At 50.4% G+C, this 16477-nt stretch overlaps 1 protein-coding gene across 1 annotated transcript in view; it reads right to left on the bottom strand.

The window, feature by feature from the left end:
* Positions 1-16477, bottom strand: part of COL5A1 (collagen type V alpha 1 chain) — a 152324-nt gene that overhangs the window by 83442 nt on the left and 52405 nt on the right. Inside the window, exons 5-7 of the mRNA XM_083876033.1 lie at positions 3147-3278; positions 771-917; positions 412-660 (exon numbers count right to left, since the gene is read on the bottom strand). Of these exons, the coding sequence (XP_083732159.1) occupies positions 412-660; positions 771-917; positions 3147-3278 (528 nt within the window). The remainder of the gene's footprint in view (positions 1-411; positions 661-770; positions 918-3146; positions 3279-16477) is intronic.

Here is a 16477-nt window from a genome sequence, read left to right on the forward strand (position 1 = left end):
TTTCAGTGCAAATGACAAAATGAAAAATATTGATGTTCTCCAGCAAATCAACATTTTAAGGATTTATATTAATATCTTTGGGATAAAAGGCTTTTACTGAGATTTTAACAGCAACCCTCATTTCTCTTTTTGTCAGACAACCACTTCACCCGAGGAAATGCAGATGTCAATATGAGCAGCTCTTTCCAGGGGAATAATCCTTAACCAAATTCTAAATATCTGTGTTCCCCACCCTGAAAAAGTCTGGAGTGAAAACATTTTACAACAAACTTCCTCTCCCTGCAGCTGCCTGAACCACTTATGGATTTACCATCTGGCTGCTCCCGTCTCCTTTGCTTCCAGGGCTATGAAATAGCAGAATTAATTAAAAAAAAAAAGAAGGAAAAATTAAAATTAATGAACTGAAATTACATCAGTCTCGTTGTAGGTGACGACAGTGCTGGTGGGGAGTTCAGCTTCCACTGCATTTTCCGTGAGGCCACCCTGGGGATCGATTTCCTCGTTGTAGTTGAGATCCTCGTAGGGCATGGGGGTAAAATACTCCTCGTTGATGGTCTCGTAGTTGTACTCATCCACCAGGGGATCATCCACTGCTCCGTCCTCCTTGGGCTGCTTCCCGGGGTTCCCTCTCTCAGGGGGTGCCGTGGGAGCTGGAAATTCCTGTGGTGGGCAATAAAACACCACGATCAGAGGAACAAAAACATTCTGCATCACCCTCCACTTCTATAAAGGTTCATCACCTCCAGCCCTGCCAGGACCTGCCCCAGTACCTGCGTGGTTTCGGGTTTCTCTCCTGCAGCCACTGCAGGAGGGCCGGGTTTGGTGGTGGGGGCTTCTGGTTTGACAGCTTCATCCACGTCCTCGTAGTAGGGGTACTCGTAGTAGTAAGTGTCCCCTTCTCCCTCCCCGTCCGTGTACTGCAAGGAGAGGAGGAGAAGCAGGAAATGAGGTGGGAGCAGCCAGAGTGTGTCCCTGCCAGCTCCTTTGGACATTACAGGCTTCGCTCTGCTAGTTGAGATGGGATATTTGGGAGAGATTCTTCCCTGGGAAGGTGGGGAGGCCCTGGAATGGGAGCTGTGGCTGCCCCATCCCTGGAGGTGTCCCAGGCCAGGTTGGACATGGACCAACCTGGGATCATGCAAGGCATCTCTGCCCATGGCAAGGGATTGGAATTTGGTGAACTTGATAACCTTTAAGATCCCTCCAACCCAAACTAGTGGCTCTGTGATACTTTTTTAACCTGAAACCTCCCAGATCTGCCCCAGGTGACTCCCTGGGAGAGGCACAGAAAGCCCCTGAGCCCCGCAGGTGCTCTGGTGCTGTTCCTGCACTGACACGGATGTTCCTGCACTAACATGGATGTTCCTGCACTAACATGGATGTTCCTGCACTAACAGCATCCCTGTGACTCCCCATCCACCTGCATCCTGACATCCCCTCCTGCAGGCAGGAGGCCTTGGACAGGCAGATCCTCGCAGCCTTTTCCACAAGGCATCAGTCAGTCATCCTTGTCCTGGGTTGTGGTGTAGGATGTGCACACAGTATTTATTCCATCCCCATCCCCATGAGCTGTTGGAACCAGGTGGGGCAGTGTTTTCCCAGGCCCCTCCTTTGGGCTCTTCTGCTCATGGCCCATCAATGCCTTGCCCAGGACTCACAGGGAACTCCCTCCAGGAGCTCTCTCTGTTTAATGGGCCATCAAGGAGCCACTGCACGACTCCTCATCCCATTGGGAGATGCTCCCAATGCCCAGGGGGAGGAGCCAAGCATTCCCACCTGGAGAGAATCTGGGATTTGGGACAGGACAAGCAGCCCTGAGCCACTGGATTCCCAGAGGAGCAGAGCTCCCAGACCTTTCTGTGGGATCACTGCTCCAGGAAGAGCCCCTCACCTGGACTGCTCCCCCCACCCTGCTCAGGGTGTGTTCTGACTCTGGCAGTGCTCCTTTGTGTTATTGCATTGATTTTATTTTATTTTTACCTTTTTACCTTTCTTCTTATTAAATTGTACTTCTGACTTGGAGCCTCTCACTCGTTTTGCTTTCAAACCGTGACAATCCTTCAGCAGGAAACCCAAACAACGGCCGGGCACGGCCCTGCTCCTCGCCAGCCCAGCTCTCCCTGGCAGCCGGAGTGGAGGAGTTATTCCTACACAGAGCAACACAGCCCCGGGACAAGCCAGCTCTTGTTGGACTGCTGGCTCCAAAAGAGGAGTTTTATTTTCCTGCTGCCACAGATTCCCCAGCAAAGCGCTGTTTTATTTGTCCTGTTTATTGTTTCTCCAGAAGCACTGGCAGGAGCGGTGGCGGTGCTTTCCCCAGGGCTGCGCCTCACCGTGAGCATCCCAAAGCCCGGCCTAGCGGCTGGATTAATTTAATCCCAAAGATAAACTGGGAGGGCTGATGGCATTACTGGTTCGTGGGGATTCCCTGACCCTGCAGGTCTGGGCTCAGCTGAAAGCAAATCAGCCCCAGAGAGTGGCTCAGGATGCCAGAGAGCACCTGCAGCCAGCTCTTTAAAAAGGGGCAAAATTCAGCTCATGCTCGTTAAAAATCAGCCACACCCAGACATTTCTGATTGGGCAGCAAACATGAAAATGCATCCTGTACCTTTTATTGTGTTTCCTTTTTTTAAAGGAAAGGCCTGGGGTGAACCCTTCATACAAAAACTATTGGGCACAGGAGCTCCTAGGGAGGACTTGGGAGCATTTCTGGCAAAAAGCAAATCCAGGAAAAAGAGTTCTCCCTCCTTTAACACCTGTTGTTTCACAGAGTATTGAGAAAGAGCTGTTTAATCCTATTACAAGTCCAACAGTTTAACCTGAAATTTAGGAACAGGTGCTGGTCTGGACAGGACTGGAGCTGCCAGGGAAGGTCAATAATCCACACTTGGCTCAGGTTGTCTCTCCCGTGTCGCTGAGCTCCAAGAGGATGTTCCTTTCAGTCTTTGGCAATGGGAGGAGCTCAGAAAGAAGGGAAACTCCCAAGAGCCAAACCCAGAACCTGCAAATCCTAAAAACAAGCTCTGTCTTGGATGTTGGAGATGAGTCGCAGTAAAGCCGAGCAGGAGGAAGGAGCCACATGTTTGTGAGGGTGCTACAAACCCAAATATTGGTGATTATGGCCCAAACCGTGCCCAGAGACTCACGTATTCATCGGGGTTGGGGTCCTGGGACTGTGGGGAGTCGGGGATGGCGGTGTCACAGTCGGGGCTGTAGTGTTCACAGTACTCCAGCGCTGCCCGCGGGTCCGCCACGATCAGGAGCTGCTGGATGTCACCCTGCAGGGAGGGGAGCACACAGGGTCAGGGGTGGGTGAGACACCAGCCTGAGGCTGCAATCAAAGCCAGGAACACAAAGAAATGAAAAACAAAACACGCGTGGCAGGGCCGCCTTCCTGACATGGGCACATCCCCTGAGATGAGCCAGGGAAAACCTCCGTGTCCAGGGAGCAGCTGCTCCTCTTGGGCTGCTCCACGAGGTGTGAACACTCTGTGCTTCATCCCCAGCCCCAAATCCACCCCCCCAAAGGACAAATCACCCAGGAGAGCAGCACTGACTGCCCCGAGCAAGGCAGGTGCAGGAAAAACAAGAGAAAAGAGTGTTGTACCTCCCAAATCAGCAATAAAACAACTCCTTTCCAGCTGGTCCTGTGCAGCGCTGCACAGTCACCCTGTCCAGTCCCAAAAACTGCTTTTTGGCCTCAAAACTTTCCCGCTTGTCGAACCCCACCAGCTGGTCTCACATCACCCACCCCTCTTTTTACATCTTGCTTCACCTCAACATTCCACCAGCAACAGACACAACAGCAAGAGCTCAGAAATGCATCTGATAAACCCAGAAAAGAGCCAAAGGGAGGCTTTTCTTTCTTGTTTTACTAAAAACCAGGTGCAGAGGAAGCTCATTAGGCAGCGGGGCTGGTTAATGGAGCAGCTGCTCCCTAAAGCCCGGCACAGGCACAGCCCGAAGGTCAGAGCAGAAATTGCTCTGGAGTTTCCTGAAGAGCCACCAAGCCGCTCAACCGCGGTGCCAAAATCCAGTTCATTCAGCAGACAGTTACATAAGACTTTACTACTTGGATCCTTAGAGCTGATGCTTTAATTAGGGGAGGGGAAAAAAATAAAATTCTTATTTAATAATAGACAAACATGGCTAAAGCATCAGGGGGAAAAGCAGGAGCAAAACTGGGAGGATGATTTGGGCAGTAATAGGAACCAGAAGCTCCAAAGGGAGCCTGGCCAGACTGGCAAACAGCCCTGTGGAAAAGGATATTTTTGAAATTGTGGGCCAAATCTGCCTTGGTGTCGCTGGATCATGGACGTGTCCCACTGACTTCCCCCCAAAAAAGGGAATGCTGTTGGTATTTTGGGCAGAGATCCACTGGTAAAGGAGGCTGCCAGGAGCCCTGGAGACACCGGCACTGGGGGGAAGGAGCAGCTCCGAGCTGCCTGGAGCTCCCTCCTGCATTCCCAGGTTGTCACTTCCCTCCCTGCAGCAGCTCGTGAACATCTGGGCACCTCTCAGGCCTACCCCAGTCACCCTTCAAGGAGCATTCACTGGAGCTCATTAGTCATTGTTTCCAGTGAATAACCTTTACAAAATTCACAGAAATGTCTGCAGAGTGGGTTTCAATTTTCCATTTTTAAAACGAGAAACATCTTTCCTTCCCTTTCCCTTTTCTTTTTTTTCAGTATAGATCCAGTCCTGCCATTACTATTCCAGCTTTTTCTTTTGCATTGTAACCACCAAAACTGGGCTTAGAGTATTGGGAAAATAAAAAATTCCAAGTTTGTTCGCCTCATAGAGCATTTCCCTTTTCCAAGCAGCTCTGCCCATGGCACCCTTTGGGGAGCTGGGCCGTGGTGGGACCTCCAGGACATGCCCCAGCCCTGGGCAGGGGTCCTGGGGGAGTTCTGGGGTTACCCAGGCCATCAATCACATCACCATCCCTGTCTCCAAAGGCTCTCCAGAGCTCCAAACCTGTTCCTTTGGAATTCCCTCCAGCAGGGAACACCCAACCCAGCCAAGAAAATGTGAAATTCAATGTGTGACAACCCTTCCAGCTGCTATTTCTGCCCACAGGACCTTGGGCACCCCTCGCTGACACCTCAGCTGAACCACTGTGAACCTCCTCTCCCCCAGGTGCTTAAAGCTCCGTGTTTGCCATGGGAAGATGGGAAGTGCCTGGCATTGCTGGGATAAGCTGAAAGAAACCAGCCCCAAAGCAGACCTGGGACTTGTCTCCGAGAGGCAGGGGAGGCTGAAAAAGCTTTTTCTCTCTGATAAGGCTGGATTTACACCTCGTGGGGAGCTGATAGGCTGCATCCCATCAGTGACCAGGGCTGGAACTGCCTTTCCTCAAGGAGCAGATAAAGCAAGGAAAGGCATCTTGGCTAAACATGGTGCCAAAGGTTAAGCAGAAGAGAATTTGCTAAAGCTGGGTTTGTTTTTAGTCTCCTGAGCTATGCATGGGGAGAAAACCTTGATCCCACCCTGATTCCCTGCAGGAGCTTGAGCATCCTCAGCCTTGGAGAATATTGGGAAAAAACCAAACCACCTGTAGATCCCTGGAGCCACAGCAGACAACTGAAGGCACCAAAGGGCAGCGTGGGCCCCACAGTTTGTGCTGAGTGAGAGGGGGAGGCCGAGCAGGGGGAGTTTCCTGCTCATTCGGGGTCAGGAACCCGGGGAAATCCATGCGTAACTGAATAAATTTGGGATGTGGGCAGCGCCAGGGAAGAGCATCAGACGGCTCTGTCAGAGCTCACCACGCTCCACCAGCATCACCACAGGCTCCTGTCTCCCCTTTCCTCCTCAAACCCAGTCAACCACCCTGCCCAAAGCTCATCCTTGTTTTGTATCCAGCCTGAAAAAATCCAGGAGAACCGAAACTCCTGAATTTGGGACAAGATAGAGCCCCAGGGAGCACCCAAGTGTGGGCTTGAAATTTCTAAATCTGAAAAAAAAATTAGCCTGTTAGCAGCTGCTGACTTTTTCCCAAGGAAAAAAAAAATTAAGAAAGCTTATTCTCAAAACAATCTTGGCAAAGAACTCTCCTTTCTCAAAACACAACCTTTCTCCAGGTGAATTTTGCTGTTTCTCTAGTTTAACCAAAAATATTAGAAAGGTGTCATTCCTGTTCACCAACCTTGTTCAGTCTGTATGGGAACACCTTATAAAAGGTACTGATGCTGTTTTACCCCACAGCAACACAGACTCTGAATTTCAGAAGGCTGAAAATGTCTCTTTTATTTTTGGGATGTGTCTCCCTTTTATACTATTTCACACAGACCAATCTGACTGGTGACACAAAGACAAAATTCTTTAATCACATTGGTCAGACCAGACAGACATCAAGAAATCCCTCCCAGGGAAAGGAATGAATAATAAAGTTACAGTCACAAAAACATTTCTCCTGTTTACAGAAAATTCCCTGTAAAGGGAAAGAAATTTCAGAAAAGCAAAACACCTCAGGCACAAACCAGGGCTACAAGGTAGTAACAATTAGACAACAAATTCATCTAAATAATAAATCAGACAATAAATGCTCTTCGCCTTCTGAAATATTTGGAGTCTCTCATCTTTCTTTCGTGTCCTACAAGGACACCCCAGCCCCAGCCAGGGGCTGAGCAGCTCAGGGGAGGGGGAAGCAGCAGAGCTCAGCCCATTCATCTTTGTTTCATTCCCTGCACTGGGGGATACCCCGTGCTGAACACTTGTAAAAAAGCAGACAGGAGTAAAAAAAACCTTGTTAGCAAGATTCCCAGTCAATTGACCTCATCCCTCAGCGCCAAACAATAAAATGGGCTAATTTAGGCCTCCATAAAAAAAAAAGCCCCACTATCTGCACCTCACAAAGGCTGCACAAAGCTCTGCTGTCAAGAGCCCCATTTCTGTGATTTAAAAAGCCACTTTAAATAGAGCGAGCCCTCGCTGGGAGGTTTGGGAGCCTTTTGTGTCCTCTGGGGTGTGTTGCTGCTAATAAATTGTGCCCAGGGATCCTGGCTGGCAAAAGGGGAGCCAGCCCTGCTCCCATTCCTCCCCCAAGTGTCTGTTTGTTTCCTTGTTTTGGTCACAAACCACCCCAAAAATCCCCTTCTCAGCTGGATTTTTGCAGAGTTCATGAAGATCCCGTTAATCCACACTCACAGCTCTGTGTGGGACAGGGTTTTCCAAAAGAGACAACTTAAAAATATACCAATAAAATGGTTTAGAGACCCTAACCCTAACCCTAACCCTAACCCTAACCCTTTCCCAACTGGATTTTTGCAGCCCTGATGAAGCTCCCGTTAATCCACACTCACAGCTCTGGGTTTTCCAAGAGAGAGAACTTTAAAATATACCAATAAAATGGTTTAGAGACCTGAGCAGGCAAATCAAAGACTTATTTTCAATTAGTGAGTTGTTTCAGTCAGGGAGCAAGGCAGAAACACTCTGGTGGTGCTTTGTAGGAGTCACCAGCAGCGTCCTCCAGCCACCGTCACAGTGGGTAAAGCTCATTTTTGGCCTGGCCATGAGCTGGGTACAAGGTTCAAGGAGGTTCTGCAGTGACTGGGAACATTCAAAGGCTGAGCTCAATTGTGTTTTGCTGGTTTAACAAAAAAAAAAAAAAATTGAAGCAGAGAATAAAAAAGTCTTTTTTTTTGGCCTGCAAATAACCACAATTTCATACATTAGGAGAGGCAGCGCTTAGAAAAGGGGGATAAATCACATTTTGGCCTTAATTCCTAAAACTTCTGGTGAAGAGGAAGAGTCAGGACAGCACATTTCTGAGCTGAGAGGGTTTCATTTGCTCCACACCAGACAGATGGAAGTGCTAACTGTCAGGACCAGTAAGGATCTGCCTGACATTTATGGTAAAGCCATTTATGCCTGATGACTCATTTGCTTTATGGATTAAGTTCCATCAAAGCCAGTTTAACTCAACTCCCCAGCCAGCTCCCAGACAAGACTGGAAAAGCTCTTTCTGGAGCATTTTTTAACACTTATTCTATATGCGTGCAAAAAAATGTCACATCACTTCCAATGACATCAGCCTCAGGAACCAGAAGGAATCGTTGTGGTTCAGTGAAAATAAAAAAACAAAAAACCAGCTGGAGAGGAGGATGAGAGTGACTTCATCTGGCACTGGCAGCAGCTCCCTAAATCCTGGGATTCTTCAGTGATCATTAACTGGACTCGGGTTAGGGCATCACCCCAAAAGTCTGAGGTTCAGCATCCCAAAGAGTAAATCCTGCTATTGGAAACTCCTGCTTTTAAACTGGCTGAACACGGGCCCAGGGTGAACAATGGGACACATCAAATCTTCACAATTCCTGGGAATCGCTGAGGTTTATCCTGACAAACTCCCTGGCCCCACAACCCCAAACCAGGCAGGGGGTGAGGAGGGGCAGGGGTTCAGAGCAGCTCTGGGATGAAGTGGGAGCTCAGCCTCCAAACCCCCTAATCCCTGTCCTGGAGCCAGCCTGGCAGCCCTGAGATGTTCCATTTGATAAATCCTGTCACCAGCACCTCCCGTGGACTGTCACTGCTGTGGACACAGCTCCAGCCTGGAGTGAGAGTGCTGTTGGACACTTCAGCAAAGAGGGGCCCAGGAATCACCACAGCCCCAGTTCTGCTACATAAAACCCAAAAAATCAGAGGTGCTGGAGGTGCTCAGAGCATCCCAGAGTCCCTCCTTTAAACACAGCATCTCCAGAGAAGCAGCAAATCTGCAGCAACAGGGTCAAACAAAGCCTCCCCAACCCCCCTGTCCCTGTCCCCATGTCCTGAGCTCTGTCCTGGCCAGCCAGGGACAGCAGTGACCCCCCAGAGGGACAGCAGTGACACCCCCAGAGGGACAGCAGTGACCCCCCCCAGAGGGACAGCAGTGACCTCACCAGAGGGACAGCAATGACCCCACCAGAGGGACAGCAATGACCCCCCCCAGAGGGACAGCAGTGACCCCACCAGAGGGACAGCAATGACCCCCCCAGAGGGACAGCAATGACCCCCCCCAGAGGGACAGCAGTGACCCCACCAGAGGGACAGCAATGACCCCCCCCCAGAGAGACAGCAGTGACCTCACCAGAGGGACAGCAATGACCCCCCCAGAGGGACAGCAATGACCCCACCAAAAGGACAGCAATGATCCCCCCAGAGGGACAGCAGTGACCACACCAGACAGAGCAGCCGGTGCCTAAAGAGTCTCCTTTGGGCTCTCAGAGCTGCTGGGAGGGCAAATTGTTGAAAGTTTGGCTAAATAATAATAAATATTTTTTTTAAAAAAAAGGCTTGACTCGCACACAGCCGTGACTCAGCTACGAATTCCTGGTGGTTTGACAAAGTCCAGCAGGATGTTTGTGTCCCCATCCTGCTCGGAGGGGCTGCAGGCTGGGATGGGGCTGCTCTGGGTTAGCACAGGAACAGCTCCTGCTGCTTTGGGCACTCACAGAGGAGCCTCTGCCCAGCCCTCTTTGGAAAAAAACAGGTTTAATGAAGCAGAGCAGGGAGAGAAGTGTCACCAGAGCTAAATGTGACTCCAAACCCTCCCCAGGGCTGGGAAATTTCTCCTTTTCACCACATCTGTGTGTGGGGAGCCCAGGAAACCCCTGAGCCCCAGCCCCAGCCCAGGCAGGAGCATCCCTGACACACAAACACAGCAATTCTCCAGGCCACGAGCCTCTTCCCCTGACCACAGCAGCGAGAGGGGAATCAGCCTCTGCCTCGCTGGTAATTAACCTCGCTGCTCATTTCTCAACCTTTCTGTGTTCCAGTCCCAGGGAGGAAGCCAATTTCCCATCCTGTGAGGATCCATGGCCTCTCTGCTCCTCCTGGCTGCTGGGTTTGAGGGACAGGGCAGGGAAGCGTGGTCCCCTCCTTGTCCCCTCCTTGTCCCCTTCCCTGAACCCTGGATTTCCCCACGCTGTCCCCAGCCCCCAGCCCTGCCCCAACACAGACCAAATCCTATTTCTTCCACCCATCACTGCTGGATCCTTGGCTCAGCAGCCTCGTGGCTGTTGTTTAAAATCAAATTAAGACTCATGCCTTAAAATTAAGAGGTTTTTTGGAGCAAAGGGCTGCTTGCAGAGCCCACAGAACACTTTAGGTCTGTCTGTGTGCTGTCCCAAACCCAACTGTGGAGCAGCTTTAGCCAGGACTCCTCACTGGAAGGGAAGGACAAGCCATTCTCTCGGAGGGGAACAAAAGCCAGATGGCTTTGCTAATTCTGGAAAGCTCTCCTGGAGGAGCTGTCGCTCTGCCAACACCCAAATCCCAGTCAAGGACTCCATGGCAGGGCAGGAGGCACCAACACACACAAAGCGCATTTCCAGGTGAGTTCTCCCCACCCAGGGAATAACTCCTGCCCTAAAGCAAACACTCCCTGCCAGGCACAACCCCCAGCACCCTCTGAGCAGCCAGAGCTGATGGCAGAGTCCTTTTTTGTGAACTCAGAGCTCATTCCAAAGGCAACAGCCCCACGATTCACCATAGCATGGATTATTTACAGGGCAGTGCTTTCAGCACCCAGCCACCCTCCCACCCTCAGTGGGGGAAAGGTTTTCTTGCCTTCCCAAGTTTGTCAAACCCATTAATCTCTTTCCTGCCCCTTTCCCTGGAATTCTCACCAAATCCTGACAGCCCCAAACCCCTCTGCTCTCTGCAGAACCGTGTAAGAGCTCTGAGTTCCCCCTTTTCTCAGCCCTCTGCCCCCTCACTCAGTGTCCCCTCCTGCCCCACAGTTCCTCGTGTGGGGAGCAGAGATGCCCTGCAGAGAACAGAGAAGGTGCAAAAGCCTGACCAAGCTCAAATGGACATTGAATGATGGGGCAGGAGCCCAGGCCAAGCTCCAGAGTCCCCTTCCCTTCCCTTCCCTTCCCTTCCCTTCCCTTCCCTTCCCTTCCCTTCCCTTCCCTTCCCTTCCCTTCCCTTCCCTTCCCTTCCCTTCCCTTCCCTTCCCTTCCCTTCCCTTCCCTTCCCTTCCCTTCCCTTCCCTTCCCTTCCCTTCCCTTCCCTTCCCTCTCTGCTTCAGCCACTTCACCTGAGGCCTCCATCCCTTCACAGAAACATCCCATCAGCCCTTTGAAGACCCCCAAAAGCTCTGGGGCTGCTTCAGGCTTTGAATTTCCCCTTCCCCAGCCCTGCCCTGGCTGTCTGAGGGTGCAGAGCTGGCAGGAATTGTTACCTGCACACTGTGTTACCCCACCCTGATCCAGAAATGAGCATTTCTTCCCCGGGCAATCCATTTCCCCAGCCCTCTGCCAGTGCCCAGACCTTGGAGAATGAGTCTTGGTCAAAAATTTTACCAGAAAGGTGGGAAAAACCCCAGCTCAGGCAAATTAGCAACGTGTCATTTAATTAAGATCCAGGAACTTTGGGGTGAGAGCAAAACAACCCTCAAGGCAGAGGCAGCTCAGAGAACGGGGTGGGGGGTGTTGGCAGGAGCACAGAAAGCTGCAAACCTACAAATATTTACTGCAAGGCCCATCCCAGGGTGGTTTTTTTTGTTGTTGTTGTTTTCCAAGCTGGGAAAGGCAGGAGAAGGGCACAGCATCCTTCAGCAGGGTTTGTGCTGCCCCGGCCTGGCACAAGGGGACAGAGCCAGGCTGCACCAGAGCCACAGCTGGGGGATTTCCTGTAGAAAATGAGAGGATTTTAGGTAGGGAACACAAGCAGAAGGAGAGGAGTGAGGTTTGAATGCCCTGGCCCTGCATTCCAGGCCAGCCAGGGGACATGTCCAGCTGTGTCCCCTGACTCATGTCTGGGGCTCCAAACCACCAGACGTGGGCTGTGTGCTCCCCTTCAGAGCACAAAAGTGGGTTTTTAGTGTTTTTGTAGGGTTTTTAAGTGTTTGCTGGATGGAATTCCACCAGAGAGCAGGACCCACCCTGAGGAAAAATGATGGAAAAATGATTCAGTGGCTTCTGGTTTTCCTCCTGCCTGACATCAGCCCTGGGAGCCTGGTGGCATCACCCCTGCAGCCCTTTGGGACCAAAGATTGGCAAGATTTGGGTTTTCACTTCCACTCCCCTTTCCCTGCTCAGCCAGGTCCTTAAAGCTGGGTTTGTCTGCATTTGTCCTCACCGACCCCAGGAGCCAGAGAGAAGCAGCCAAGCCAGTGGGGACTGCAGGAAAGGGAAAAGGCAGCCAAGGTGCCTTAAAAAAAATTAATAAATTTAAAATAATAATAATAAAGCTGCTAAAAACACCCAGAGAGAGAGATATCCTTAAGTCAACAACCTGCTCAGCCACTCTGCTCGGCTATTTTTATATATTTATGTCTGTTGAACAAACCACAATTTATCTCCCGGGGTTTTTTGGGTGCAAAACAATCAGTTCTGGCCACAGGAAGCAGGATGGGGCTGGATGGCTCCTGCAGCCCCAGTCTGGAAGGGTGGGTGGACTGGGACAGGAGCTGCTGGGACAAAAGGTGCTTTATCTTCCCTCCTTCTCTCCACCCTGGCCAAGCACTGTGCTAGCACAGGCAAAAACCATCATATGAGAGGCAAAAAATAATATGAGAGGCAAAAATAATATGAGAGGGAAAAAATAATAGGAGAGGTTTCTGCAGCTCTTCTGCAAAGAGGGGGAAAAATAATGGCCCAGTTGAGGTTTTTAAAGGGCAAAGAATAGAAAGAAAAGAAAGGAGAAGCCCCTGACAGTCCCACTTCACTCCAATAAAGAGGGAACATCACAATAGGAAAATGTAACCAGAGAGCAAAGTCAGGCTTTCTATCTGCAAAATGAGCATTTTTAAAGTTTTCTCTTTGAATTGTGTGCTCAGAGCAGATGGTGTGAGCCCCCCCAGCAGATCAGACACACGTGTGAAGAGCCAGGAACACGAAACACGGGTTTTTATTAAAGCCTAGTTCAAATTTCATCCCATTGAAGAGAATATTTTCTGTCTGAAGCAGCAGCTGCGTGGTGGGTCACCCCTCAGAGGTGGTTTCTGAGTGTCCACACGTGCAGCTGCCCCTGCCTGGGTGTCCCCTGGGTGTCCCCTGGGTGTCCCCTGGGTGCTGATAACCCTGAGGGATCTCAATGCCCTGACCCGAGGCTGATTTTGGGTCTCTAAGCCTGGACATTTGTCCTTGGGACACCTCTAGATGTCAAGCAGTGCTGACTTCAACCAGCTCCTCCACTGAGAGAGGGAAAAACACCCAGATCTGGGTAATTTGGGAAGATTTCTGTCCCTCCTGCAGGACAGGAGCTGGGGCTGAGTCACCAGAGGTTCTCTGGTTGGAAACCTTGTACTGGATCAAATTTGGGTCTAATTAATCCACACCACAAACAAGGCTTGACTGGGAGAAATAACTCTGCTGGCTGAGTTTGCTGGGCAAGGGCTCCCTTTGATTTCAGGGGAGAAGGAACAAAAAGGTAAAAAACCTTCCTGCAGAAACCCCTCCCAATTTCCTTTGGCTGCTCCCAAAGTGCCCTGAACACAGCAGAGAGTCTGAGCTGCTGCTCCCCCTGCCCAGGTTGGGCTGGAGAGGAGAAGGAAAGAAGATCTGGGAGGAGAGGAAAGCAGGTTTGGGAGAGGAAAGCAGGTTTGGGAGAGGAAAGCAGGTTTGGGGTGTTCTTGGCACAGCCACAGCACGCCCCAGGGAATGGGAGATGCTCTGGTCTGTCGCCCTGGTCTTTTTCAGCCTTCTGATGTTTGCATTTTTGTAGTGGAGTTTCTCACAGACTTTCATGTAAATAAAAGGGATGTTTTGGAAATTGTTCTTGTTTTCACATTCCTCTCTGGAGGAGGGACAATTGATGGACTTCTAGTTTGACCAGTGTGGTTAGAGAGGTGTCAACCTCATTGTCCAATTCCTGGTCATTGTCCAAAATCTGTATAAATCGAGGTCAAAATAATAAAGCCCTCTTTTTTACCCTGTCGACTCACTGTGTGTGTGTCTTTCATGTCTTTCATTTTGTGTCCTGTAGCAACAGAGCTCACACCTGGGGTGGGTCCTTGGCAAACCCCTGCCCTAATGGGGCCCTAATGGGGCCTCCAGGCCCAACCAGTTCATTTTTAGTCCCCATAAGGAGCTCAGGCAGGACTGGATCTCTCCCTGCAAGGATCCTGCTCAGAGGAAAGACTCAGGGTAGAGCTGGTGTGGCATTTCCTAGAGGGGAAACACCTTCACCAAAGGAACAACCCACTCTTAAATTTTCACCTCGTGGGCACCAGAAACCTTGTGGGGTGATCCCATCTGAAGGTTTACAGCCAGCCATGAGGAAACTCTCTCCTTTATGAATTCATTAGGACAGCACTGCATTTTTGGGGCATTTTGGGGCATTTTTGGGGCAATTTTGATTTTTTTTCCCCCCAAAAATCAAGCCCTGGGTGATCCCTTCATGCAGCCACAGGTGTGTCCGTCTGTCCCAACAATTCTCCCATCCCAGGGCTGACTTCAATCACTGGTGACAGGCAGAAGAGGCTGGGGATAATTAAACTGCTATAAATGTCATGGAAACAGACAGCTGAGGAAAAGAAATCATCCCAGAGCGTTGTCTGTGGTGAGCTCTCCTCTGATCCCATCCAGGCACGCTCCAAACGTCTCTTTAATGTCCCCACCACCCCTTTCATGTCCCTACCAGAAGCTGAGGCAACCACGAGACACAAATTAGAAGGAATCTAGGCCTGGCTAATCCCAGAGCATCTCTGAGCTTCCCAATTCCCACAGCAGCTGGAAAAAGACGAGCTGAGGCACCACAAAATGAGCAGTTCTCTTTGCCTTTCTGCCCTATCCACGGGGAAAAAAAAAAAAAAAAAAAAAAAAAAAAAAACATTCTCAATTTTGCAGCCCCAAGACAGATGGAGGAGGAAAGGGAGCACGTCCAGGTGTCCAGATTCCACAGGGATTTTATGGGATACAGCAGATCCCACGGGTTCTGTCAGCAGGTCCAGGCTGGATCACCCAGGTGACCTTTCCAGGGGCTGCTCCATCTGCACCGCACACTTGGAATCCTTCCTGCCCCTCCAAACACTCCTTGCAGTTATTTTTTCCCCCTCTGTGACCACACTGTGATTTCTGCCTTCCAAAGTCCTCATTTGGTGCCTCCAGATCAGCATTTATGTCGTTGTACACACAAATTACAGCCCCAGGAATAGGGGCACCACAGTCACCGTGGGCTGTGCTCTCACTGCTTGGACATCCAAACTTTTATGGTGTGGTCTGTGAACAGCTGGCTTCTCCTTCTCCCCCTCCAGAGGATAAATTCCTGCTGGAAATCCAGAGGATAATTTTTTGAAAGGAATCCTTGAAAAGTGAGTTTTTGAGGGTTTTTTTTTTTAATCAAGGCACCCTCCATCTGTTTATAATATTAATGCCACCCCCTGAGAGGGACTTCATAGCAAGAGATCCCTCAAAACCCCCCAAATCTATCCCTCAGATACCTCTCCAAAATTCAAACATGAGGGGTTTTTTACCCTTTCTTTAAGTTATTCTCTATTCCAGAGCTTTCACAAAACCAGCAGTGTGAAAAAGCCCCTCAGCAGCAGTTTTTCCAGCAGTTCCTTCCCATTATTTTCCAACAGGAGCTGATTTGGCTCAGGTACATTCACACACAGTGGTTTTGTTCCCTAATTGAAGCATCAAGTCAGATTATGCTTCTGAAGCAGCAAATGAGACTATTCACCAAAAATAAAAAATCCCTTTATCCTTGCTCAAAACGTTTGCTTGCCTGGATCTGCTTACGCAGGATAACTCAGGGAGCACCTAAAAATGGGATTTTGCAATTTTAGCCTCATCAGGGCGGTCAGGGCAAGAAATTTCAGTGCAGGGACAAAGCAATGGGACGGTGGTGCTGTCCCTGAGAGCCACCCCCAGTGTCCCATGTGCCAAGCAAGGGTCAATCCCATGGACAGCATCCCAAAAAAACCTCATTCAGACCCTCTGGAAAGCTGCATTAAATCGTCAGGCCTGCACATTGTGGGAGGCATTTACATAAAGGAGGAGAGGGTCAGCCTGACCTTCAGTCAGTGTCCAGCGTGGAAATTTCAAAAAAAAAAATGAAAAGGAAAAGAAAAAATCCCACAAAAGCCCAGGCCAGGCCTGTGCGAAGTGAATGGGGCCAAATGAATGGCTGGCATTGTGTGCCCTGCCGTGCCAGCCCTGAACTGGCACCGGATAATGCAGGGATGGGGACGGGACGGGGCCACGAGCAGCTCTGAAAGAGTCCCCTGGTTTTGTGTGCGGGGTACCCCAACGGGGCTCAGTGCCCTGCGCTCAAAAAGGGATTTTTCTCCATTTTCCTCGTCCTGTTCATTAGGGAGCCCTGGAAGAAACCCAAGCCCCTGTCTCCCCGTGTCCTCCTCTGCTCTCTGAGCACCAGGTAGGCCAGGCCAGCCTGGGCTGTGCCACCCCTGTGCAGGTCCTGATGTCCTGGGTGACATCCCCTGTAGCCCTGGTTCCATCTGAGGTGTTTTGGTTTTCTGAAATTCTTTCCCAGGGGATTTTCTGTAAACAGGAGACATGTTTTTGTAACTGTAACTTTGTTATTCATTCCT

Source organism: Zosterops lateralis, assembly GCF_965231275.1.
Source record: "Zosterops lateralis genome assembly, chromosome: 20".
In the NCBI taxonomy this organism is placed as follows: Eukaryota; Metazoa; Chordata; class Aves; order Passeriformes; family Zosteropidae; genus Zosterops; species Zosterops lateralis.